The sequence below is a fragment of the Pseudophryne corroboree genome, chromosome 8 (genome assembly GCF_028390025.1).
Source record: "Pseudophryne corroboree isolate aPseCor3 chromosome 8, aPseCor3.hap2, whole genome shotgun sequence".
NCBI lineage: Eukaryota > Metazoa > Chordata > Amphibia > Anura > Myobatrachidae > Pseudophryne > Pseudophryne corroboree.
The window spans coordinates 363,189,142-363,216,105 of record NC_086451.1 but is presented as its reverse complement, the minus strand read 5'-3'; the positions used below and the strand labels follow the sequence as shown (position 1 = coordinate 363,216,105).

General features: G+C 46.0%; 1 protein-coding gene across 1 annotated transcript in view; it reads left to right on the top strand.

Moving 5' to 3' along the window:
- LOC134949137 (sodium- and chloride-dependent neutral and basic amino acid transporter B(0+)-like) overlaps nt 1–26,964 on the top strand; it is a 102,936-nt gene that overhangs the window by 42,141 nt on the left and 33,831 nt on the right. Inside the window, exons 8-10 of the mRNA XM_063937545.1 lie at nt 3,465–3,693; nt 6,278–6,403; nt 18,763–18,881. Coding sequence (XP_063793615.1) covers nt 3,465–3,693; nt 6,278–6,403; nt 18,763–18,881 — 474 coding nt within the window. The remainder of the gene's footprint in view (nt 1–3,464; nt 3,694–6,277; nt 6,404–18,762; nt 18,882–26,964) is intronic.

The window sequence follows — 26,964 nt, the reverse complement described above, 5'->3', positions numbered from 1 at the left end:
TGACCAATTCGGCCCACCTGCCCATTAGCCCTTCTGGCATGTGCCAGAAGTGCCAGGTGGCCAGTCCGGCCATGGACTGAACGCATTAATGCCAGATGTTTTACCATAGGTGTGACTGTGTAGTAACAATATGCAGCACTTTGACACTTTAAATACCACCTTTAACTCTCTTGCTTCCCACGAGGTTCATGTAATTAATCAGATATCCCCTGCAATGTAAAATAGAACAGATCCTTTCGCACCTATCCCTGTAAAGCAGGATATACCACTGGTAATTCAGAACATTGGGGGTAATTCAGACCTGATCCCTCGAGTCTCTAGGTTTTTTTTGCAGTCCTGCATTCACATAGTCGCCGCCCACTGGGGAGTGTATTTTAACTGTGCAAGTGTGCGATTGCATGTGCAAAAAGATTTTGTGCAGTTTCTGAGTAGCCCAGAACTTAGTCAGGCGCTGCGATCACATCAGCCTGTCCGGGACTGGAATTGACGTCAGGAACCCGCCCTGCAAACGCATGGACACGCCTGCATTTTTTCAACCACTCCCAGAAAACGGTCAGTTGCCACCCACAAACGCCTTCTTCCTGTCAATCTCCTTACGAATGGCCGTGCAAAGGGATTCTTCACACAAACCCATCGCTGAGCGGCGATCCGCTTTGTACCCGTGTGACGCGCCTGTGCATTGCGGTGCATACGCATGTGCTGTTCTGACCTGATCGCAGCACTGCAAAAAACGCTAGCGAGTGATCAGGTCTGAATTAACCCCATAGGATCTAATTCAGTAAGGATTGCAAATTCTGCTAATTAGCAGAATTTGCAATCCTTTTGTTAGCATGCTGGTGGCCGCCGAGAATGCTGACCACCGCCTCCCCCCCTTCAATAAGCAAAATTGCTTGTTAGCAGAAGTTAAGGTTGCCGATAACGCAGCCGCCGCGATCATGCCCCTGTCACTCTCACAGTTTCCGTCCAGTCCGGATGCCGCCCTGGGTGTTTGCAGGGCAGGGCACAACAGTTCGGGTGCCCCGGGCCAAAGCAACCTGGGTTTAGGACTGGACCAAGAGGAAGCCCAGGGAGGTGTTGGGACGCAGCAAGTTGTATTTCATCCTTAGCATGGCCGGTTTTGGGTCCCTGGGGTTTGAATGGGAGAGAGAGTGGGCGGGCTCCCATCAATGCTGCTCCGGTCCAGGTTTTGGAGCAAGCACTCCCAGCAATCAGGCACACCTGTGCCACACTTTTATAAAGCTCGTTAGGGCAAGGGCTCAGGGCTCCTGATGCCAACAAGTGGCCAGGCAATAGAGAGCAGGCCAGTGGGTTAGAGACAGGGAGCCTGAGACTTGTATACATGCTGTTTGTGAACCGGTGCCTGGTTAAGGTACCATTTAAACTTGCCGTATTAAATACCTGTGCACTGTGCTGTGGAAGTAAACAGACTGCTTTTCCCCTACAACTGTGTCAGTGTCTTGTCTGGTGGAAGGTCGCTTTCTGACAAAAAAAATATAAAAAAATATATATATATATATATATATATATATATATATATATATACAGTATATATATAACAATCAGCACAGGTAGGGCTTAGGCGCTAGGCAAGGGGAGAGGTTAGGCTTAGGCACTAGGGGGAGGATTTGGGTTAGGCTGCGGGAAGAAAGGGTTAGGCTTCGGGTGTATCTAGCTTTAGAAATATGGGAAAGAGGGAGAAGTTTAGAGTAAAATGAACACAGTGTAAGCACATATCTCATAGGTAGGGAGCAAAGAGACAGATATGTACAGTAATAGAAAATTCAATGGACACTGTATGAAATTTTCATTACATTTGGCTAAAGATGAAAAGAGAGACAGAATATTTCAGTGATGAGGGAAAAAAGGGACAGAATATTTCAGTGATGAGGGAAAAGAGAGACAGAATATTTCAGTGATGAGGGAAAAGAGGGACAGAATATTTCAGTGATGAGGGAAAAGAGGGACAGAATATTTCAGTGATGAGGGAAAAGAGGGACAGAATATTTCAGTGATGAGGGAAAAGAGGGACAGAATATTTCAGTGATGAGGGAAAAGAGAGACAGAATATTTCAGTGATGAGGGAAAAGAGGGACAGAATATTTCAGTGATGAGGGAAAAGAGGGACAGAATATTTCAGTGATGAGGGAAAAGAGGGACATAATATTTCAGTGATGAGGGAAAAGAGAGACAGAATATTTCAGTGATGAAGGAAAAGAGGGACAGAATATTTCAGTGATTATATACAATAGTATATAATAGAGAATTATGATGCTTATTATGCCATCAAATGTAGCCAATTCGCACTTTGCTTTGACACCTCAGGTAATAGTCATATAAATGACAGGGAACATTAAAAGAGAATAGGGCATTAAAGACTTGGGGCGAGAATTATCAAGGCTTGGAAAAAGATAAAGTTGAGAGGAATTACTAACCACTGCCTGTAAAATGATAAATATACCCTGATATACCCTGGTAGTGTACTTTATATCTCTCCACTTTATCTTTCTCCAAACTTTAATCTCCCTTTTTTTCTACAGTACAAGCATAAACACATCTATTCCTGTTATTGAAAGGTGAACGGCCTCCTTAGAGATGCCAGTGCCGTTATTGATGGAGATGGAACAGGGTGAAGTGGAGCTTGCACCTGTACTTTATCCATCACCTACTGTAGTAAGACAATCCTACACCAGCTTCTCTCTGTAGAGCTCAATCATATTTACCTTAGCGTCTGCCGCTCCTACATTACCCTGTCAAAAGCAAAACAAAGGAAGACTTGGGGGTCTATTTACTAAGCCTTGGAGAGAGAAATAAAGTACCATCCAATTGGCCCCTAACTGCCAATGTTACGGGCTATGTTCAGGGTCGGACTGGCCCACAGGGGTACAGGGGAATCCATCGGTGGGCCCCTCTGCCTGAGGGCCCACTCCTTCCTCTAGGGATCAGGTTCCAGACTGTGCACTTGTATTATACATGGTAGATATGCTGTATTACACTGTAGAAACTATTGTGTATTTCAAGCCTCTGTGGAGCCTGGCCACACCCCCTTTGTAGGCTGGCCACACCCCTAAGTATGGGCCCCTATAACTGCATTCCCCCGGTGGGCCCTTTATGCCCCAGTCTGACATTGGCTGTGTTTGAAAAATGACAGATAGGAGCAGGATCTGGCTGGCAACTATCAGCCTGGGGGGCAGACTCAAGCAAGCGGCCCAGATTTTCAAAGGGAATCTGCAGTCAGGTAGCTCTGGAACACTGAAATTGCACTGGCCCGGAGGGCAGATGGCACAATGCCCCCTGCCCAGCCAGGCCCTGGATAGGAACCAGTTGGCTGGTACTTTATCTCTTTCCACTTTATCGCTCTCCAAGACTTAGTAAATAGATCCCTAAGTGAAATAATGCCTGTCTACATACGATCTACTTAAGAATTGATTCCTGCCAATTGAAATACTGTAATTCTGCCTTTTCAGGTCTGGAGAGATGCTGCTACCCAAATATTTTATTCTCTTTCCACGGCTTGGGGAGGACTAATTGCCCTCTCATCATACAACAAATTCTACAACAATTGTTATTTGGATTCCGTTGTGGTTAGTGTCATAAATTGTCTGACCAGTGTCCTTGCAGGATTTGCCATCTTCTCCATCCTTGGGCACATGGCACGGGTGTCAGGGAAGAAAGTTTCCCAAGTTGTGGATGAAGGTAACACATTATCATTATTATTGCATATCAGGGTTTTCTGAAGCTATACCAATCTGGCACTTGCGCCAGTTCCTTGAAATAGTTACCCTTTAGTAAAATCTGCTTTTAATTACATATTCTTATAATGTACTGCCAGTGGTAGATGTGTTTAGGAACACTGCTCTACCTGAGGATCTTTTTTAGCTTTAGCCTATGTGATCAGCACTTGGAGGGGGTGTGGCTAACTCTTGGAGGTGTGGCCAGGCCCCCTCCTTACTAGCAGCTTGAAAATATACTATGGGGGTGCTGGCTGCTCAGGCAGAGGCTCAGATCTGTGGGGTCCCTCCTTCCCTCCTCCCCCTCAAACATATCACCCAGGGAGAGAGGACTGAGTGCTGCTGCAGTAGCAGCCTCTTTCCTCAGCCCAGCATACAACAGCACTCCTCTCTCCCTGCCTCAAATGTTGGTGTCGGTTAGTGGGGGTGGGGGTGGGGGGGGGGAGGCACGGGCCCCTCCATCAGGCACCTGGCCTGGGTAAAGAGTACTGCCCCCCCCCCCCCCTTTCCCCAGCCCTCTGAGGACCTGCATGTGGTTTTTATAGAAGCTAAGAGAGATGACAAGTAGTCATTGCATGTTTCTCTCTTTTACTATGTGACTAACTCAGTCTCAACCGATGTCCTATCCTTTTTACTAGCTGTCTTTTCACTCAGATACATTCCATGGTACAGTATCTGTGTGTCTGTTACCATCTTCTTCCACTAGACCTGATATAACTATTCAGTACCTCCCGAAAAGATAGGAGCTCATTCTTACCATCCCTGTACACTAGTGCAGTGGTTCTCAAACTGTTTGCCATGGCACCCTGGGGTGCCTCAGGACACTTGCAGTGGTGCCCTAGGTTGGTGGTCCAGAACCAATTAAAATTATTTATGGTCAATGTAATAGGCAAAACTAGTGCTGATGGCTGGGAATCACAAAATATGTGGACACACAGAAGAAAATCTTGTCCCTCACCACACAATTAAACCTAAGGATAACATACAAACACAATTTACTTAATTTAATATTTCTTTCTAAATTCTTCAATAAGAAACTTTTGGCCTAGCGGTGCCGTGATTTAGGGTGCTGTGGTTCATAAAAACACTAGTGACTTGTAGTCAGGTAAGGCAGAGCCTCTCCTGCCTACCAAGTCTGCACATCTGTGATGAATACTCACCAAAATTCCAGCAGTATGGTACTGCTGCACCCGTATATAATGCTCACATGAACCCTCGACTTCATACAGTATACTGTATATATGTGTGTAAATCTGTCTCTGATACTAGCCAGTGCCTCCCCAGCCATTTACCTCATCGCACGTCACTGCTGTACAACCTGGTATTTCAGTGTGAGCAGGCGCTGCAGGTGCATTTGTGAACAAGTGTGGCATGGCCATAGCTCATGGGAGCATGCCTTGAGTCAGGGGGGACTGGCCTTGCGGCACGCTTCCTTCTATCTGTGTGCGCCAGTCACAAATGGTCAGGGGGGCGGACGGATAAAGAGCCAAAAGGCTGTGCAGCATGTGGCCAGCCCGGCTCTCTGTGCCACCACAGCAGCCCAACAAGCCATTGGCCCTTCTGGCATTTGCCAGATGGCCAGCCCGGCCGTGCTGTACACTGAGTGATGTCTAAAGTCTCTGGCCGGCCTAATCATAATTGAGCCATGATTGCTCCATACAATTTAAGGATCTGACTCACCATGAAAAGCAGTTGCCCCCACACAGGTCCTATCACTGCCACTTTGTTGTTATTTAGTAGTGGTGAAAGTTTACACTGTCAGGACTGACCAAGCAGTGTTACTGTGTAGGTGGTAACTGAGATCTCTCATTATGAGATCTCTGAATTAGGTTAAGAACAACTATGTAAAATATATCAACATTATTTTATTTAAATATATATAACTTTATTAAAAACATCAGTTAAAATATTAATGGTGAAGATATTGGACCATCGATGATCAGAACATTACTACCATCCCAAACTCCCATTTTCCCAGTGGCTGCTCCTCTCGGCAGCAACAGCAAGGTAAGGGCTGCTTCTATTACATTTCCCTAATTGCTGCTATTCTCTGCAGATGCTGGGATGGTGTGTGGCACCGGGCTGTCCGACCAGCAGTGATTGGCAGCACTGGGGGAGAGAACCTGGAAACAGAAGGACCACTCAGAGGGCATTTCTGACTGGTCATATCAGATGTAACAATATCATGTAAAACCCAGCCTGGTGTGGTCACATCTGATACAGCCATGCCAGGCAAGTGGTTTAAAGGCCCCAAGATGTACAGAGAAATTGCATGGGGAAGACCAAAGCATGATGGGAAAAGTTGTTCTTTAAGTGACAGCATCATACATACATACATACAAACAAACAAACAAACAAACAAACAAACAGATCTACCAATAAACTCAACTCACCTTCTAGTGAGAAACAAATATTAGTTACTGAAATATCAATTTTTGCCAAAGGTCTCCTTTAAACTCTGTAATCTATTCTCCATGGTTACAATTTAGTTCCTCTCTTTGAATAAGAAATATGACTGATCAGACTAACAATGAAACTTTGTCTTGTAGGATTTGGACTGGCATTTATTGCTTATCCTGATGCATTGTCACAACTGCCAGTATCGCCGCTCTGGTCTATTCTATTCTTCTTCATGCTCCTCGCCTTAGGCCTTGACTCACAGTTTGCTACAATAGGTAACATATTATAGATATTGTAGCCATGTAAGTTTCATAAATACTGTAATTCTCATGCATACAGATGTGCCCTCATACACCATTGCTGCAGTCATGCCAAACAGCCCCTCTTGGCATGCCAGGTCCCGTGAGACTCTGCTAGCATTGGGCGTCTTTCTTGTCCTAATTGCAATGTGATTATGCTGAATGATTTGTTATGTGACACTTGTATATCTGTGTGTGACTGAGTCTCTGAATCTATACACAAAGTGCTACAATGTAGCAGCCGCAGTTTATTACCAATACAATTTCAATGTGCTCTGTATATAGGTGGTTATTCTGAGTTGTTCGCTCGCTAGCAGTTTTTAGCAGCCGTGCAAACGCTACTGGGAGTGTATTTTAGCTTAGCAGAAGTGCGAACGAAAGGATCGCAGAGCGGCTACAAAGTTTTTTTGTGCAGTTTTAGAGTAGCTCAATACCTACTCAGCGCTTGCGATCACTTCAGACTGTTCAGTTCCTGTTTTGATGTCACGAACACGCCCTGCGTTCGCCCAGCCACGCCTGCATTTTTTCAAACACTCCCTGAAAACGGTCAGTTGCCACCCAGAAACGCCCACTTCATGTCACTCTGCGGCCAGCAGTGCGACTGAAAAGTTTCGCTAGACCCTGTGTGAAACTACATTGTTCGTTGTAATAGTATGTCGCGCGTGCGCAGTGCGCCGCATACGCATGCGCAGAAGTGCCATTTTTTTGCCTCATCGCTGCACAGCGAACGAATGCAGCTAGCGAAGAACTCGGAATGACCACCATAGATCAGTCACACACAGACATACAAGTGTTGCATATGAAGTTATTCAGCACAGTCTCATAATACGTCCTAGCATTGTGACTAAGACGCTTTTTTGGCAAAAAGAGGCCTAATACTGGCACAGTTGCACGGGACCTGGAATCTCACGCTGGATGTATGAAGACACATCTGTATATTGGTACTGTATATCATATTCATGTAGACCTACAAGTAGAGATGAGCGGTATTGATTTGATGCAGTTCTTCCTGCCAAGTTGGGATCTGAAAACAAGGTAAAGTGTAGTTTTCCCAGAAAGCTTGGATGTCACATTATGTATCATTTTGTGATCTGAAATTAATGGGAAGCACTGAGTCATACCTGTAACATTAATCTTTACCTACAAGCAGTGGCATAACATTCATCTTTACCTACAAGCAGTGGCATAACATTCATCTTTACCTACAAGCAGTGGCATAACATTCATCTTTACCTACAAGCAGTGGCATAACATTCATCTTTACCTACAAGCAGTGGCATAACATTCATCTTTACCTACAAGCAGTGGAATAACATTCATCTTTACCTACAAGTAGTGGCATAACATTCATCTTTACCTACAAGCAGTGGCATAACATTCATCTTTACCTACAAGCAGTGGCATAACATTCATCTTTACCTACAAGCAGTGGCACGACAGTATTGGACTGTACATCAGCAATCACAATTTATTGTTTCACAGATTATTATTATCCTTTATTTTTATGGCACCACAAGGGATCCGCAGTGCCCATTACAGAGAACATAATAAAATGAGCAAACAATAAAACAGCACAGTTCAAGACAATATAGGACAAGTGTGGAAAACCAGGGGTTAGGTGCCACCAAAGGGAGTATGGAGTATAAGATAGTGTAAATAAGAAAAGGAAAGGCACATGAGGAAAGAAGGCCCTGTTCTTGCGAGCTTACAATCTAAAAGCTGAAGTGCTGATAGACTGGGGTGACACAGAAGGGGTAGACAGTGAGCATAGACAAGAAGGTTAGGAGGAGAGTTGGCTGGGTTTGATGAAGAAGTGGGTCTTGAGAGTCCATTTGATGTTTTGTAGAGAGGTGGACAATTCCAGGGATAGGGAGCAGCACATGCAAAATCTTGTCGGTAGGAGTGGGAGAGGTAATCGGTTGGCAGGAGAGATGGCGTGCATTACCAGAGCGAAGAGGATGGATGGGAATGTAAAGAGAGATAAGGACAAATGATTTTCCTATAATTTTTTCACAGCTATATTGTTTCCTCAATCCATCTAACTTTGCCAATACAGTACATATACAGATTTTTTCAGTAATCTGCAGATTTTTTCCATCCAAAAGTCTGGATATGCACATCATGAAAGTGCCCATACATCACCTCCTTCGATTGTCATTTTAATAGTCATATGATGAAAATGTAAATAATGTGTAGTAGTACTGCTCCACACCACCCTCTTCTTCTCTTGTAACAGTATTCTACCACTACAATTAACCCTTCTGTTAACAGTTAAAAATTCAGGGGGAAATGTGTGGGGTCCCCCCAAAAGAATAACCATCCCCAGGCTTTTAGAGCCAGCCCTGGTTCTAAAAATACAGAAAAACAAAATTTGTAAGGGTCATCCATATTTTTAGAACTAGCTCCACTAGGACGATCATAATGCCACAGCCAGGGGACACCCTTGACGGGGTTCCCGTGTCCAAAGCATTATCCCTCCCCAACTGGTAATCGAAGACCAAGTATTCCTGTGGAATTAAGGACCTCTCAATAAAGGGGAACCCCTCTCCAGGGCATCCAAGGCCAAGTATGAAGCACCGTGCTATCCCTGGCACCCCTGGCCGGTGGGTGCGGAGTTGATACCTTGTGACAGTGTGAAAAAATTGTCCTTTACAATGCGACGACAGGTCCCAGCAAGCCTGCCCAACATGCTGGTACTTAGATAACCACAAGTGCCAGCATGTGGGCCATTAAAGTCCCACTGGTGCCTATAGTCCTTCTGTAAAGGACATATTAAAATAAACACAACACCGAATGTTTTAATAATTTATTTCTCTGCACCTTCACCTAGGGATTGGAGGCTTTTAAGCTCTTTTACATGGCAGCCACCTCCCCAGGGTTTTCTCCGGCGTCTTCTTCTTTGATCTTCACTTGGGGGGGTGCCAATGTGAGCACTTTTGCATCGGCCGCCACCTACCCAGGACTCTGGAGTCATCAGGAGCACTTGCCACCTCCTTCTCTGCCATCAGACTGCCTGCCCCTTGTCCCACACTGGCTAATATAGCCAGCCGAGGGGGCAGGACGATGACACAGTGAGCCGCAATTTGCTTACTGTGGCCATCTTGCATTTTAAAAATGGCTACACAATTATTTGATGTGTGTGGTGAAGCCCACAACTCACCGAGAAAAGAAATTCCTTTATTTGGAGCACTCTTTTATGTCATTTGTTTATAGTAATGAAATGTTTATTCAAAGTTAAAACATAGCTTTTATTATTCAATATCAGACTATAAAATAAATGGGGTGTATAATTCAGATACTAATTAGTGAATTCCCCCTGGAGATATAATGCTGGACGTAGTATTCATCCTTGTGGCGAAAATATATCAGAGTAAGTTCTATTTATTGAACTTAAATGTCTTGCTCAAGAATAACTAAAAAGACAGTAATCTGTCTGAGTTCTAGCAGGCGGCATATATGATACGTTAATAGATCATTATGTCATATATCTGAGTGAGATCTATTCGTTAAGCTAGAGTATCTTTCTCAAACATAGCTTAAAAGACAGTAATCTGTCTAGGTTCTAACAGGCGGCATTGTTTTGATTGGCATATCCCATTTGTTGTATCACCAAATGAATAAAACAAAATCAAAATAATAATAAACACATAGGCCCTCATTCCGAGTTGTTCGCTCGCAAGCTGCTTTTAGCAGCATTGCACACGCTAAGCCGCCGCCTACTGGAAGTGAATCTTAGCTTTGCAGAATTGCAAACGAAAGATTAGCAGAATTGCGAATAGAAATTTCTTTGCAGTTTCTGAGTAGCTCGAGACTTACTCAGCTACTGCGATCAGTTCAGTCAGTTTCGTTCCTGGTTTGATGTCACAAACACACCCAGCGTTCGCCCAGACACTCCCCCGTTTCTTCAGACACTCCCGTGTTTTTCTCAGAAACGGCAGCGTTTTTCCACACACACCCATAAAACGGACAGTTTCCGCCCAGAAACACCCACTTCCTGTCAATCACACTCCGATCACCAGAACGATGAAATTTCTTCGTTAAGCCGTGAGTAAAATACCAAACTTTTTTGCAAATTTACTTGGTGCAGGCGCACTGCGAACGTTGCGCATGCGCAGTTTGCGACTAACCGCTCCGCTGCGAAAAAAACTAACGAGCGAACAACTCGGAATGAGGGCCATAGTTAATCCCTCTTCCAAAATGTTAGAAACCTCATCAAGACTAATTCAAATGTCATCATTCACTGAGATAAACCATTTGTGACTGTCCTTCCATATTGCTGGGCACCTCATCGACACATCAGTTCACATGTAACCATTCCACAGAGATAAAGCACAAGTGTAACAAATTGATAATATGTATCCGTTTGACAAATACTGAAGCCTCAGTAACAACAGTATCAAATGGAATGGCTTCTAGGTATATGCAGGAGCATAAATAAATTTGCATATATCCCACAAAATCATGTGGGAATTAACACTGTATATAGTATATGGTCATGATATAGTTGAAGGCCCCCTATACGTGGCCAAATGGGGACATTAGAGATATGTCATAAGTCCACAAGGAAAAAGCAAATATCTGCCACTTTTAATCCTTTGATGCAAGTGAGGTTATTGCCTTATACAAGGAAAATTATTTAGGTATCTGTGAACAATGAAGGAAGAAACAGTAGACACTCTAGTTAGCTAATCCCATCTGCTGTCTGGCCTCATCGATGAGCGGAGGACAGATGAGAATGGGAACGCAAACTGTGCCATAGAAAGAAAAAGAAGACGGACAGAGGCTTTGATCCCATCGCGGTGTTAGGTGGACCCTGATGCCAACCCAACCTTGCAGGGTCCAAATGCGCCAATGGGAACTGACCAATTAAGAATACAGGGAGATTTTAACGGCAACCTTTAAGTTGTCCATAGGTGATTTCAGGTACCTGAACCCTGTGCAGAAAAAAACTTCCTATGGGAAAATAATATTATTTCTGCTGCGGGGTATACTGGGCTCCACAAGTCTGGACAATGGGGTGTAGAGTAGGATCTTGATCCGAGGCACCAACAGACTCAAAGCTTTGACTGTTCCCAGAATGCACAGCGCCGCCTCGTATATCACCCCGCCTCCCAGCACAGAAGCTCAGTTTGTCAGTTGGTGCTGCAGTAAGCAGGCACTTAACAGAGGGGCTGCTCCAAGCAGCCCTGAGAAAAGCTTTTTATGAGGTAAAAAGTGAAGACTTCAAGGGCAGCAGCGGTGGTAAATGTCTTGTGACATTCACTGCTGCAGCTCCAGCTCTCCCCAGTGGCGCTGTACACTCCCGAGCCCCGGTTGCCGGGTACCTACAGCGGAGGCTCCGGTTTTCTTCATGTTAGACACACACGGCTGGGGCTCTCCAGGATCGCGTGCCCGCGCTTCGGGAGGTGGTAAGTGGGTCCCGCTCGCGGGACCCGGTCTTTATCGCGATCCAGCGCGGTCAGTGGGAGGCGGGCCGCGCGCGCTGGCGGTGGACACTGTGGCAGTACAGGCGATCCCACTAGATCACCAGGGCATGGGCGCAGGTCGGGTTTTCTCTCTAAACCACTTCTTATATCGCCCACAGTACCTGGTGGTTTTGCCAGCAAGGGGGATAAGGCTTAGACCTGAAGCCCCTCCCCCAGCCCCAGGGCGCCATTTCCCGCAAATGTTCCCGCCCTGGAGCTGCATATCTGTCTTTTCCTCACTCCCAGTCAGTGTCTGCGGTGCCATTATCCCTCAGTTCACTGTTCCAGGGACTGCTTTGGCAAATCCTCCTATGTAAAGCCGCCTGGTTGTCAGCGCTGTGCCTTTACATGACACTTAAGTATTCTACCTGCCTTTTTAGACAGTGATAGTTAAGAGTGCATTTAGTCAGGGTTTTATAGTACAATTACCCTGTGATATACATCCAGTTCTTACTGTGTACTGTTATATCTAATGTTATATAGCTGTGTAAGCTAGTCCAGTGCAGTATTATTGTCTGTAATAACCTCTGCATTGTACAAACTGTGACTTTCTGTGTGTGCATTTGATAGCTGAGTGTTGTCCATCTCGTGTCTTTCACTGAACTTGCTATCCCTATATTCTATAACCTGAGGGGGCTTGGTGCGTCAGGTGTTATCTAATATAGGATTTTCACAAAGATATACTGTATTACGTATTTTTCTCTGTGATTTGGTCACCATATCTCTTCTTTATCTCTGCTAGTGCTGACTACACTGCGCAGGGGTTTGGGTTTTGGATATTGTGCTGCTGATAATTGTACTGTGTTACCTCATACTGCAAGTTATATCATGTCTGCTTCTGAGGGTAACAGTTCTGGGGCGGAACACACTGCTGGTGTTGCTGAAGCCACAGGCACATATGAGGAGAATATAGCAGCTGTGGGCTCTGATTCTGGGGGCTCCTTGCCCCCCAGTGGGACTGTGGCAACGGAGGCACATACTGACCGACCGTGGGCCGCTTTTTCCACGCTTCTGCATATGCTAGTTCATAAACTAACACCCCCTATGGGACCCCCAATGCCGGTATAACCGAATGTGGGCCATGCAGCTAACCCGCCGTGGGCGGACGATTTATCTGCTCAATTAAAGAAGTTGAACCAGTCCTTGACTACTAAAAAGTCTGAACAACGCTCGCCTAAGTCCAAGAGGTCCTCTAAGCGAGCGCTCGTCTCCTCACAATCCACTGCTGTCACTGACACCTCATCTGAGGAGGACGGCACTTACACTGACCCCACAGGTTCTGACTCAGATACGGCTGATGGGGAGGGTAGTTCACATGTGGATGTTCCTGACCTTTTGGAGGCTATTAAGTTAATTCTGCAGATTACGGATGATCCCGAGCCATCCGTGCTTCCTAAGAAACCAGATAGGTTCAAGCGTCAGAAGGTGGTTAAACAGGTTTTACCTCACTCTGATCACCTAGTGGATATACGTCAGGAACCCTGGGAAAACCCGGGTACAAAGTTTGTGCCTCAAAAGAGGATGCTGGTTCGCTATCCCCTCGCGCCAGAGCTGTCTAAGAATTGGGAAACACCTCCTCCAGTGGACTCACATGTGGCTAGGATGGTGGTTTCCTCAGCTCTACCTGCCACTACCATCACGTCTCTGAAAGAGCCTACGGATAAACGTGTGGAGGGTTGTCTAAAAGCGATTTACAGCCTCACGGGTGCTGCACAAAGGCCTACTATTGCAGCTTCATGGGCTGCTGAGGCTATTGTAGCATGGGCCTTGGAGTTAGAAGCTGAAATCTCCTCTGACCATGCTAGACAATGCTTGTCATATATTGTCACAGCTTCTCGATATATTAAAGAGGCGGCTTCTGATGCCGGTATCCTGGCAGCCATGGCCTCTACTACGTCAGTCCTGGCTCGCCGGATATTGTGGCTGAGATCCTGGTCTGTGGATCTGGACTCTAGAAAAACCCTGGAGGTACTCCCTTTCAAGGGAGATATTCTGTTTGGGGAGGACTTAAATAAGATAGTGGCTGACTTGGCTACTGCCAAAACTGCCTGTCTCCCTAATACCGCTCCTTTTGTGTCGAAGGCTAAAGGTACGTCCTTTCGACCCTTTCGTCCTTCAGGTAAAGCAAAAGGTCAGGCGTACCATAAACAGGCCCGCACTTCCAAACCTGGTAAGCCGAAGCCCAAAAGAGCCTGGGCTGCCCGTCAGCCAGCTGCCAAGACTATAAGCCTGCCACATGACGGGGCGGGCCTCCCCGTGGGGGATCCCAGGGTGGGAGGCCGGCTTCTAGGGTATACCCAGGAATGGTTGAAGACCACTTCAGATGCCTGGGTACGGGAAGTCGTCACTCGAGGTTATGCCATTGCCATCAAAAACTGACCCCCTCATCGATTTTGCCAGACAGATGTCCCTTTGGACCGGACAAAGGAAAAAACTTTACACTCGGTGGTACAGACCCTCCGGGATACAGGAGTCGTAGTACAGGTGCCTCTTGCTCAGAGGGGCCGGGGGTACTATTCTCCGCTGTTTCTAGTCCCAAAACCGAACGGGTCCTCCCGGCCCATTCTCAACCTCAACGCATTGAACAGGTTTGTGAAGATTTCCAAGTTCCGTATGGAAACCCTTCGCTCTATAGTTCTGGCCTTGGAATCTGGGGACTACATGGTGTCCTTGGACATACAGGATGCTTACCTGCATATTCCTATAGCAGTTTCACATCAACAATAACTGAGGTTTGCTATTGGCAACATCCATTACCAGTTTCGGGCGTTACCTTTTTGGTTTAACAACGGCTCCGCGAGTCTTCACCAAAGTTATGGTGGTGATGACGGTGGTACTCCGCCGTCAAGGGGTCCGGATACTGCCGTATCTGGACGACTTGTTAATCCTGGCAAATTCCCCAGATCTTCTCCTGTGTCATCTGGATATGACGGTCCGGTTTCTTAAAGCCCACGGGTGGCTCATCAACTGGAATAAATCTTCCCTGGTCCCTGCTCAGAGCATGGTGCACCTGGGAGCGCTGTTAGACAATCACAACCAGAGGTTGTTCTTGTCTCAGGAGAAAGTCCTGAAGCTTCAGGACAGGATTTGTTGCTTCCTTTCTCGTCCACAAGTGTCGATACATTCGGCTATGCAGGTGCTGGGCCTCATGGTGTCAGCATTCGACATGGTGAAGTATGCTCAATTCCATTCTCGCCCCCTCCAGAAGCTGATTTTAGCCAAGTGAGACGGCCTGCCTCACTGGATCAGGTCTCACATGATCTCATTGACTCTGGAGGTACATCTGTCGCTGCTCTGGTGGCTCCAGGACCAACAATTGTGCAGGGGCCGTCCCTTCTGGATATCTAACTGGGTCCTGTTGACGACAGATGCCAGTCTAAAGAGGTTGGGGCGCGGTGCTGGAGCAGCACTCCTTACAGGGTCGGTGGACCAAGGAGGAATCTCTCCTCTCGATCAACATTCTGGAGTTGCGGGCGGTCTTCAATGCATTGAACCTGGCACAGCATTTAATTCAGAACCGTCCTGTTCAAGTACAGTCGGACAACGCCACCACAATGGCTTACATAAATCATCAAGGCGGCACTCGAATCCGTTTGGCAATGAAGGAAGCCTCACGGATTCTACAGTGGGCAGAACGCCATCTACCGGCAATATCAGCAATATTCATTCCGGGAGTCCTGACTTGGGAAGCGGACTTTCTCAGTCGTCAGGACGTGCATGTTGGTGAGTGAGGCCTCGATCCAGAAGTGTTTCAACTCCTCGTGGAAAGGTGGGGTCTTCCAGATGTGGATCTGATGGCGTCTCGACACAATCACAAGGTTCCGGTCTTCGGAGCAAGGACAAGGGATCCTCAAGCAGCATTCGTGGATGCGCTGGCGGTGCCGTGGAGGTTTCGGCTGCCGTACGTGTTCCCTCCAGTGTCACTCCTGCCCAGGGTAATTCAGAAGTTCAAGCAAGAAAAAGAAAATCTGCTTCTCATAGCTCCGGCGTGGCCCAGATGGCACCAGTTCTCAGACCTGCAAGGCCTATCGCCAGAGCGTCCACTTCTACTTCCACAACGCCCAGACCTCCTCGTTCAGGGACCTTGTGTCTACCAGGACCTAGCCCGGCTATCTTTGATGGCGTGGCTCTTGAAGCTTCCGTCTTGAGGGCTAAGGGTTTTTCTGAAGAGGTCATTAAAACTATGTTGCGGGCCCGGAAACCGGCTTCTGCTCGGATTTACCATAGGGTCTGGCATTCATACTTTGTTTGGTGCGCATCTAACAATTATGACGCTTCCAAGTTCAGTACAGCCAAACTTTTGGCTTTTCTGCAGCAGGGCCTAGATTTAGGCCTGCGTCTGGCCTCCCTCAAGGTTCATATTTCTGCCTTGTCGGTGTGGTTTCAGAGAAAAATTGCGACTTTACCTAATGTTCATACTTTCACTCAGGGTGTGTTGCGTATCCAACCTCCCTATGTCCCGCCTGTGGCTCCTTGGGACTTGTCGGCGATTTTGGAGGCGTTGCAGGAGCCTCCATTTGAACCTCTTGGTTCAGCTGACCTTAAGTGGCTTTCCCTTAAGGTGGTGTTCTTGCTGGCTATTGCCTCTGCTAGAAGAGTGTCGGATCTGGGTGCCTTGTCTTGTATAGTTCCCCATATCTGATTTTTCACCGTGACCGGGTGGTTCTTAGGACTCGTCCCGGATATTTACCTAAGGTGGTTTCTTCGTTCCACCTTAATCAGGAGATTGTGGTTCCAGCCTTTGTCTCTCCTGATTTGTCTCCCAAAGAGCGGTCTTTGGATGTGGTACATGCTCTCCGTATCTATGTGAAGAGAACTGCTTCTATTCGAAAATCTGATTCTCTCTTTGTTTTGTTTGGATTTCACAAACGTGGCTGGTCTGCTCACAAGCAGACCCTGGCCAGATGGATTAGAATGGTGATTGCACATGCTTATGTGAAGGCTGGTCTGTCAGCTCCTGCTCACATTACGGCCGATTCTACTCGGTCGTTTGGACCTTCTTGGGCGGTCCGCCGTGGTGCGACCCTTGATCAATTGTGCAAGGCGGCTACATGGTCCTCCGGGAACACGTTCATAAGGTTCTATGCCTTCGATACTGCCGCTTCCCAGGATGCTTCCTTTGGACGCCGGGTTCTTGTACCCGCTACAGTGCGTCCCCTCCCATAAGGAACTGCTTTAGGACATCCCCATTGTCCAGACTTGTGGAGCCCAGTGTACCCCGCAGCAGAAAATGAGTTTTTTGGTAAGAACTTACCTTTGTTAAAACTCTTTCTGCGAGGTACACTGGGCTCCACAAGGCGCCCACCCTGACGCACTTAGCTTCTTTGGGTTGATATGGCATTAGCCGCTGACACTTCTCTTGTCATGAAAGTGTGGTATATGTGGCTACTAACCGTTGTCGTCTCTTTTCTTGCTACTGGATTGGGCTGGTTAACTAAAACTGAGCTCCTGTGCTGGGAGGCGGGGTGATATAGGAGGCGGCGCTGTGCATTCTTGGAACAGTCAAAGCTTTGAGTCTGTTGGTGCCTCGGATCAAGATCCTACTCTACACCCCATTGTCCAGACTTGTGGAGCCCAGTGTACCTCGCAGAAAGAGTTTTAACAAAGGTAAGTTCTTACCATAAAACTCGTTATTATATCCCATAAGGTTGGGAGTTATTAGCTACTGTGGAAGTAACCAGCACACAGACCTCAATAATGTAGATATCAATGCAAAAGCATGCTGATGACGTGTCATGTGTCCTTAGTCATGCAAACTGAATAGAAGATTAAACACTAATGTGTGGGCATGTTGTTAGGCTCTAATTGTTGCCATATCACAAATAATGATTGGTACCTGATATTCTGGAGGACAAGAGGGTTGAGGTGCCTTCATAAATTGAAAAAGGAAGAAGCAGTGGGCACTCCAGTCCACTGTTCCCATCTGCTGTCTGACCTCATCAGAGAGCAGAGGACAGATGAGAGTGGGACCGCGGGCTGTGCCGTGAAAAAAAGTGTCAGGCAGCGGCTCGTGATCCCGTCGTGGTGTTAGACGGACCCTGATGCCTGCAATGGCAACTTTTTTTAAATGGGCAGTGCAGCCAATCACAAGAGGAACACTATGGCGCCAATCAGACCCATGCACCCTTAATATCAACACCGATGCCACCACCATCGCAATCAGGTATGTACACTGGCATCAGCTTGCACCCCCTTCCTCCACCACACTACTGCACCCTCCCCTCTGTAAGCCCTATCGGCCAATCATCGCCATACATTTGAAGAAATATCCCAGATAAATTATGATTTTTAAACATGTTTAAAAATCTAATTTGTCTATCCTGATCACTTTTTGATAAGTATTGCCAACCGATTTATTGTGACAATCTTCTCCTATCATAGATGTATGAGGCCTTATGATGTGGATCATGGTTTCTAATCTATGTTGAATACGTTTAGCAGAAGGGCCCCCAAACAAATACAACAATTTATAGACTAGGAAGGTTTCAAAATCAGCCCCAGCCTAATGAATGCTTCTGAAAATAAATCTCGGCGTCAAATATTAAGGGTCTGATATCTCAAACTGTATTAAGGTGACAATGATTGAGATTTATTGTCTCTCACCCATTTTAATTTAGCAAATGAAGAATTTTAACCATTAGCTGGATATATCCAATTTAAAATGGAGTTCTCCTTTTGTTGAGAGTTGTCATGGGAGTTATCTTAAAGGTTTGTATAGCCTCTAAATTGTAAGCTCACTGGGGCAGTGTTCTCTATACCCTTTGTCTCATCACTGCATCACATTCTGAACATTTAGTAATGCCAAAGCTTGTGTGGGGAAAGAAGAACTGTTATGAATTCTAACATGTGTTTTCTTCTGTATTTCTCAAGAAACAATTACAACAACAATACAGGATGCATTTCCAAGAGCCATGAAAAAAATGAGGATTCAACTTACTATAGCACTATGCGTTCTGTTATTTCTTCTCGGGATTCCATGTGTCACTCAGGTACAGTCATTTGTTGTACAGTACACAATATTTGTATTGACAAAGTGTTCATTGAACGCATTGAAGGAGAATCACATTTTATAATTTGCCTTTGCTTTCATTGCATTTCTTTAATATTGAATCTATAACTAAAAGGTCCTAATTATCAACATTATAAGTAAGGTAAAATAATAAAGTAATAATAATAATTATTAAAACTGAAAGCCTAGAAGAAGAAAACCGCCTAAAGTTGGGTAAACGCTTTGATGACCGGGCCATCTTGCAATGGATGTATTGATATATCGTGCCCACACATACACTCCATGATCCGCATGATACAGTAAACTGTATTGTTACGTGGTTAATGTAAGTGCTCCACATTGTATGTTGTACTGTCCCATCTGATGCACAGCTCATCAAGATGGGAAGATGTGACCAGAATTCACCAAATGATGAATTGTGTGTACATACTACACAATGGCCATGCAGAGTGGTCGCAGGTACCATGATTGTATGACATATTGTGTAGTGTGTACCCAGCTTAGGGTTTTATACACATTAGACAAGCAAAAATCCTATGCAGCTAAGACACCCATTGCTATAGGGATCATTGCTTTCTATGGCACATTCATCCCACATATCTCACTTGGGGGGAGATGTACTAAGCAGTAAAAAGAATGGAGGTGAGAGCCAGTGGAGAAGTTGCCCATGGCAACCAATCAGCTACTCTATATTATTTTATTGTACGCAAATTCTAAATGTTACTTCAATGCTGATTGGTTGCCTAGGGCAACTTCTCCACTGGCTCACTTCTTCACTCTTTTCACTGCTTAGTACATCTCCCCTTAAGCACTAGAATCAGCTAGAATGCATCATGTACTATGTTCTGTTCTGCGCGTTCAGCAATTAGAAATGACCACAGAGATAAATATTCTCTGTAATAACAGATATTCTAGTTGTATCCACAAATGTGATTAGCTCCTGGTCCCGAGCATACAGGATATGGGATACTCAACCTGTATTCACGTGTATGCAGAGTTGTACTCATCATACACTATCTGTCTGAAAACAGGAGTATTTACACATACAGTACACATGACTCTGCATAGCCTGCAAGTCAGCCAACATGCCCTCTAGCTAGGGGCACTTTAAGACACTGCTGTTTTTGACACTGTAGACCACCCTCTCCTCCTGCAAATCCTTTAATCCCTTGGTTTGTGTGACACTGCTCTCTCCTGGCTGTTCTCCTACCTTTCTGACCGTTCCTTCTCTGTCTCCTCTCATGACTACACCTCTCCCCCACTTCCTCTACCAGTAGGTTCTGTTCTTGGGCCTCTCCTTTTCTCTCTCTACATATCCTCATTAGGTGAGCTAATTAGCTCTTTTGACTTAAAATATCATCTCTATGCTGACGATACTCAAATCTGCCTTTCCTCCCCTGACCTCTCCCCTGCTCTCCTCACTCGTATCTCCAACTGTCTCTCTGTTATCTCCTCCTGGATGTTTTCTTAACCTTAACATGCCCAAGACTGAGCTGATCATCTTCCCTCCCTCCCGCATAACCTCACCTCCCACAATTTCATTATCCATTGGTGGCACAACTATCTCCTCTAGCCCCCAAGTGCGATGTCTTGGAGTAATCCTGGACTCCTCCCTCTCCTTCAAACTACACATTTAGTACCTCTCACAAACTTGCTGTTTCCATCTCCAGGATCAGACCTTTTCTCACCCAGGACGCTACTAAGACCCTCATCCACTCACTGGTCATCTCCAGATTGGACTACTGCAATCTCCTCCTATCTGGCCTCCCTAAAAAGTGCCTCTCTCCACTCCAATCTATCCTCAATGCTGCTGCCCGTCTCATCTTCCTCAACAAACGTACTACATCCACATCCCCTCTCTTACAAGACCTTCACTGGCTACCCTTCCTATTCAGAATCTAATTCAAGCTTCTCACACTCACCTACAAAGCCCTCACCCACTCTTCTCCCTCTTACATCTCTGACCTTATCTCTCTTTACATTCCCACCCGTCCTCTTCGCTCTGCTAATGCACGCTGTCTCTCTTGCCAACTGATTACTTCCTCCCACTCCTACCTACAAGATTTTGCACGTGCTGCTCCCTATCTCTGGAATTCTCTACCTCTCCCTATCCGACTCTCCACCTCTCTACAAAACTTCAAATGGGCTCTCAAGACCCACTTCTTCACCAAACCCAGCCAAATCTCATCCGACAGTGCTGAGAGTCTGAGCACTAGAGTGCACAGTCCCTACTGTGCATGCGCAGATTTCCAGGAAAATGGTGCGGTGGACATTTTCCCATTGATTTTTGTACTGTGCATGCGCAGAACTCTGTGAAAATGGCTGCTGCACCATTTTCACAGAGTTTTAACACCACCACGGACATCAGCGCTGGACTCCGGAGGGGTGAGCATTAAGAAAATGGGTGCACCTTGTGCGAAGGGGCCCCCTCTGGACCCGGGGGCCTGTGTGCACCGCACACACTGCACCCATTATAGATACACCAGTGCCTCTAGCCTACAATCTGTTACAACCCAGCCAATGCATATGGCCCTGCATCACTCATGGTTGTGTACGCTTGTGCTATGGGAAAATAAAACAGACTTACCAAGTGTACTTGCGTACAGCTTTACATCAGCCCCACTGTTTTACCCTAGCCTGTGTGAGCCCTTAGTGTGATGTTTGGGATGGGGGCATACTGATGTCATCACATATTTCTAAGCTACACTCAGGGCGGATTTAAGAGTGAGGGCACCCTTAGGCACAACACTAATGGCTGAGTGCCCCTCCCCTCATATTTACTAAGTAGGACAGCTTACAGGGGCAGTATGTGCATGTCTTACCCATTTACATTGCATTCAAGATTGCATATGCATACCTCACAACTTTTCGTTTCACTGAAGAGGGACACACGCGCGGCGCTCCAGAAAAGGGGTGTGGCCTAAGGAAGGGGGCTTGGCTTCACAGAGGACCCACGATCGTGAGCCACGCCCACGTTTTCGTCACTGAGGGGGCATGCCCAGCGCTCTGTGAGCCGCTGGCATGCCCCCTCTCCCTCTGACTCCAGTGAATAGTCACAGCGTCTATTCACTGGAGTCAGAGGGAGAGGGGGCATGCGCACAGCGTCTATTCAAACGCTGCTCTGCTAAGCAGGGCAGCAAGAGACAGATCCTCCCAACTGCCCCCACCAACGCGGGACACTGCGGCCCACGTGTGGGACAGCGGGACAGTCCCCAAAAAACTAAACTGTCCCGCGAAAATCGGGACAGTTGGGAGGTATGCATATGGTACAGTACAGTGGAAATATTTAGCAGTTACTGGTACTTTTGGGCTGACAGTACCAACACATGCATCCAAGTGCCGCCCCCAAACAAGTGCCGCCCCTAGACACATGCCTCACATGCCTAATGGGAAATTCACCACTGGCTACACTCTCTAAGCACAATATTCAGACAAGGCACTTCAAGAGGAGAACAGACTCTGGGTAATGCTATTTCAGTCACTGACACACTAGCTGGGTTTATAAAATTTGTTGTTCATACAGATAATGTATATGTGTGATATTCAGAGAGAGCACCAGTGTTAGAGAGCAGTAATTGCATTGTTGTAAAACAAACATGCTTCATGGATAGGTGATAAGTATTCTTATATTCTTGCATGTATATATTAAGGATAGTTTTAATTTCCTTTAAGAGTGTCATTCATTTTTAGGGGAGTGACTCGTCTCCAGAGGATACTCGGGGCAGTGTTGTAATTCCCGGCGCTAATGGCTCTGCTCCTTCTGCATGGTATCATGACATCATGTGCCTCAGGGAGCGTAGCCACATAGGCACAGTAAAACAATATCACAACGCTGCTCCTTTGCTCTGCATGGATGTGTCCCAAATTCCAACCACATACTACTTCAGAAACACACTTTAATCAAATAAAACCATTGTTTTACCAAAATAAAAAAATGTAGCCTTATACTGTAGTTTAAATCATGTAGAAAATGCTACTTTGCGAACAAAGCATTGAAATAGAAAGGGTCAAGTACATTTCCTATTATACTGGATCATATGGATCAGACAGGAGTGTCTTAACTAGAGAGATTGGTAACATAAGGGGATTGAAAGACTCTTGTGACACAGGAGACCATCCCATGTTTCCCTATCAACCAGTCCGAGTCAATTAAATCCAAATTCGAACGCCAATCAGATTTCTATCCATTTAGTTATAGAAGGTCCTAGAAAAAAAGACTATGAAAGATCTCAGTAAGATTTGTTCCAATGATGGTAGAAATAGATTCAATCAAAATGTGACACAGATTACAACAGGATGAGGCCAGTGTTGAAGCATGCGGACAGACGAAGGTGTGGTAGGCCTTGATATGATCTTTTAATAAGTCTCATTATCAGCTACTACTAATTTCATGAAAAGCTGTTTAGCGTTCTGACTGACCTCTTTTCACTGGATCTTAATCATTTTTTGTTAAAAGCCTGGGGTGGGGATTGGGGGTAATTTAAAGAGATTTATTTTTTGGTTTATTACATTTCCTGTCACTCACATTTTTATCATCTGCACAAGTCACACAAGGCACCTCTTGGGTGTCCTATTAACTTGGGGACAGGATATTTAACTGGTAAACTTTCTGCTTTCATGATCACTCTGGTGCATACTATGGGGTTTATTTACTAAGATTCGTGTTCCTGCCGAATTGATGGGAGTTTAAACTCAAGTTTAATCAGCTGTATGTTTCTGCAACTTTTTGAAATTATTTTCAGTAATTTACTAAGCTGCCAAGTTTTAGTTTTTCGTATTTTCCGATGTCGATGTTACTCGTACTGTCGGGCAGTGTTTTACGGGAGTGATTAGTAAAACACTGCCGGACATACAATGAAGTCCGGCCGGATAAGTGAGATCCGTGCAGGGCTTCATTGTGTACAGTATGAAAAGAGTTAATATAGTTAAAAGTAGAGATGAGCGGGTTCGGTTCTCCGAGATCCGAACCCCCCCAAACTTCACCTATTTTACATGGTTCCGAGGCAGCCTCGGATATTCCCGCCTTGCTCGGTTAACCCAAACGCGCCCGAATGTCATCATCCTGCTGTTGGATTCTCGCGAGATTTGTATTCTATATAAAGAGCCGCGCGTCGCCGCCATTTTCACTCGTGCATTGGAGATTGAATGGAGAGGACGTGGCTGCATTCGCCTCCCTGAAAAGCTCCGTAATCTGTGCTCAGTGTGCTGCAAATATCTGTGCTCAGTGTGCTGCAAATATCTGTGCTCAGTGTGCTGAAAATATCTACGTTCTCTGCCTCAAAACGCTCCATATCTGTGCTCAGTGTGCTGCAAATATCTGTGCTCAGTGTGCTGCATTGTGGGGACTGGGGACCACCAGTATATAATTATAGTAGTACAGTACAGTAGGCCATTGCTGTATCTTGCAGCTCTGTGTCAAGTATACTATCTCTGTGCTACATTATTGTGAGCAGTATATAGTAGGACAGTGCAGCATTTTGGTGACCAGCAGCATACATATAGTACAGTACAGTAGGACATTGCTGTATCTTGCAGCTCTGTGTCAAGTATACTATCTCTGTGCTGCATTATTGTGAGCAGTATATAGTAGGACAGTGCAGCATTTTGGTGACCAGCAGTATACATATAGTACAGTACAGTAGGCCATTGCTATTGATATATTACTGGCATATAATTCCACACATTAAAAAATGGAGAACAAAAATGTGGAAGGTAAAATAGGGAAAGATCAAGATCCACTTCCACCTCTTGCTGAAGCTGCTGCCACTAGTCATGGCCGAGACGATGAAATGCCATCAACGTCATCTGCCAAGGCCAATGCCCAATGTCATAGTAGAGAGCATGTAAAATCCAAAAAACAAAAGTTCAGTAAAATGACCCAAAAATCTAAATTAAAAGTGTGTGAGGAGAAGCGTAAACTTGCCAATATGCCATTTACGACACGGAGTAGCAAGGAACGGCTGAGGCCCTGGCCTACTGTATGTTCATGGCTAGTGGTTCAGCTTCACATGAGGATGGAAGCACTCATCCTCCCACTAGAAAACTGAAAGAGTTAAGATGGCAAAAGCACAGCAAAGAACTGTGCGTTCTTCTAAATCACAAATCCCCAAGGAGAGACCAATTGTGTCGGTTGCAATGCCTGACCTTCCCAACACTGGACTGGAAGAGATGGCGCCTTCCACCATTTGCACGCCCCCTGCAAGTGCTGGAAGGAGCACCCATAGTCCAGTTTCTGATAGTCAAATTGAAGATCTCACTATTGAAGTACACCAGGATGAGGATATGGGTGTTGCTGGCGCTTAGGAGGAAATTGACAAGGAGGATTCTGATGGTGAGGTGGTTTGTTTAAGTCAGGCACCCGGGAAGACACCTATTGTCCGTGGGATGAATATGGCCATTGACATGCCTGGTCAAATTTAAAAAAAAATCACCTCTTCGGTGTGGAATTATTTTAACAGAAATGCGGAAAACAGGTGTCAAGCTGTGTGTTGCCTTTGTCAATAAGTAGGGGTAGGGACATTAACCACCTAGGAACATCCTCCCTTATACATCACCTGGAGCGCATTCATCTGAAGTCATTGACAAGTTCAAAAACTTTGGGTGACAGCGGAAGCAGTCCACTGACAACTAAATCCCTTCCTCTTGTACCCAAGCTCCTGCAAACCACACCACCAACTCCCTCAGTGTCAATTTCCTCCTTAGACAGGAACGCCAATAGTCCTGCAGGCCATGTCACTGGCAAGTCTGACGAGTCCTCTACTAACTGGGATTCCTCCGATGGATCCTTGAGTGTAACGCCTACTGCTGCTTGCGCTGCTGTTGTTGCTGCTGGGAGTCGATTGTCATCCCAGAGGGGAAGTCGGAAGACCACTTGTACTACTTCCAGTAAGCTATTGACTGTCCAACAGTCCTTTGCGAGGAAGATTAAATATCACAGCAGTCATCCTGCTGCAAAGCGGATAACTCAGGCCTTGGCAGTTGTGTTGGTGTTAAACATGTGTCCGGTATCCACCGTTAATTCACAGGGAATTAGAGAATTGCTTGAGGTAGTGTGTCCCTGGTACCAAATACCATCCAGGTTCCACTTCTCTAGGGAGGCGATACCGAGAATGTACACAGACGTCAGAAAAAGAGTCACCAGTGTCCTAAAAAATGCAGTTGTACCCAATGTCCACTTAACCACGGACATGTGGACAAGTGGAGCAGGGCAGACTCAGGACTATATGACTGTGACAGCCCACTGGGTAGATGTATTGACTCCCGCAGCAAGAACAGCAGCGGCGGCACCAGTAGCAGCATCTCGCAAACGCCAACTCGTTCCAAGGCAGGCTACGCTTTGTATCACCACTTTCCATAAGAGGCACACAGCTGACAACCTCTTACAGAAACTGAGGAACATCATCGCAGAATGGCTTACCCCAAATGGACTCTACTGGGGATTTGTGACATCGGACAACGCCACCAATATTGTGCGTGCATTACATGTGGGCAAATTCCAGAACGTCACATGTTTTGCACATACATTGAATTTGGTGGTGCAGAATTATTTAAAAAAACGACAGAGGCGTGCAAGAGATGCTGTCGGTGGCTTGAAGAATTGCGGGCCACTTTCGGCATTCAGCCACCGCGTGCCGAAGACTGGAGCACCAGCAAACACTCCTGAACCTACCCCGCCATCATCTGAAGCAAGAGGTGGTAACGAGGTGGAATTCAACCCTTTATATGCTTCAGAGGATGGAGGAGCAGCAAAAGGCCATTCAAGCCTATACAGTACATCTGCCTACGATATAGCAAAGGAGGGGGAATGCACCTGACTCAAGTGCAGTGGAGAATGATTTCAACATTGTGCAAGGTTCTGCAACCCTTTGAACTTGCCACACATGAAGTCAGTTCAGACACTGCCAGCCTGAGTCAGGTCATTCCCCTCATCAGGCTTTTGCAGAAGCAACAGGAGAGATTGAAAGAGGAGCTAAAAAGGAGCGATTCCGCTAGGCATGTGGGACTTGTAGATGGAGCCCTTAATTCGCTTAACCAGGATTCACGGGTGGTCAATCTGTTGAAAT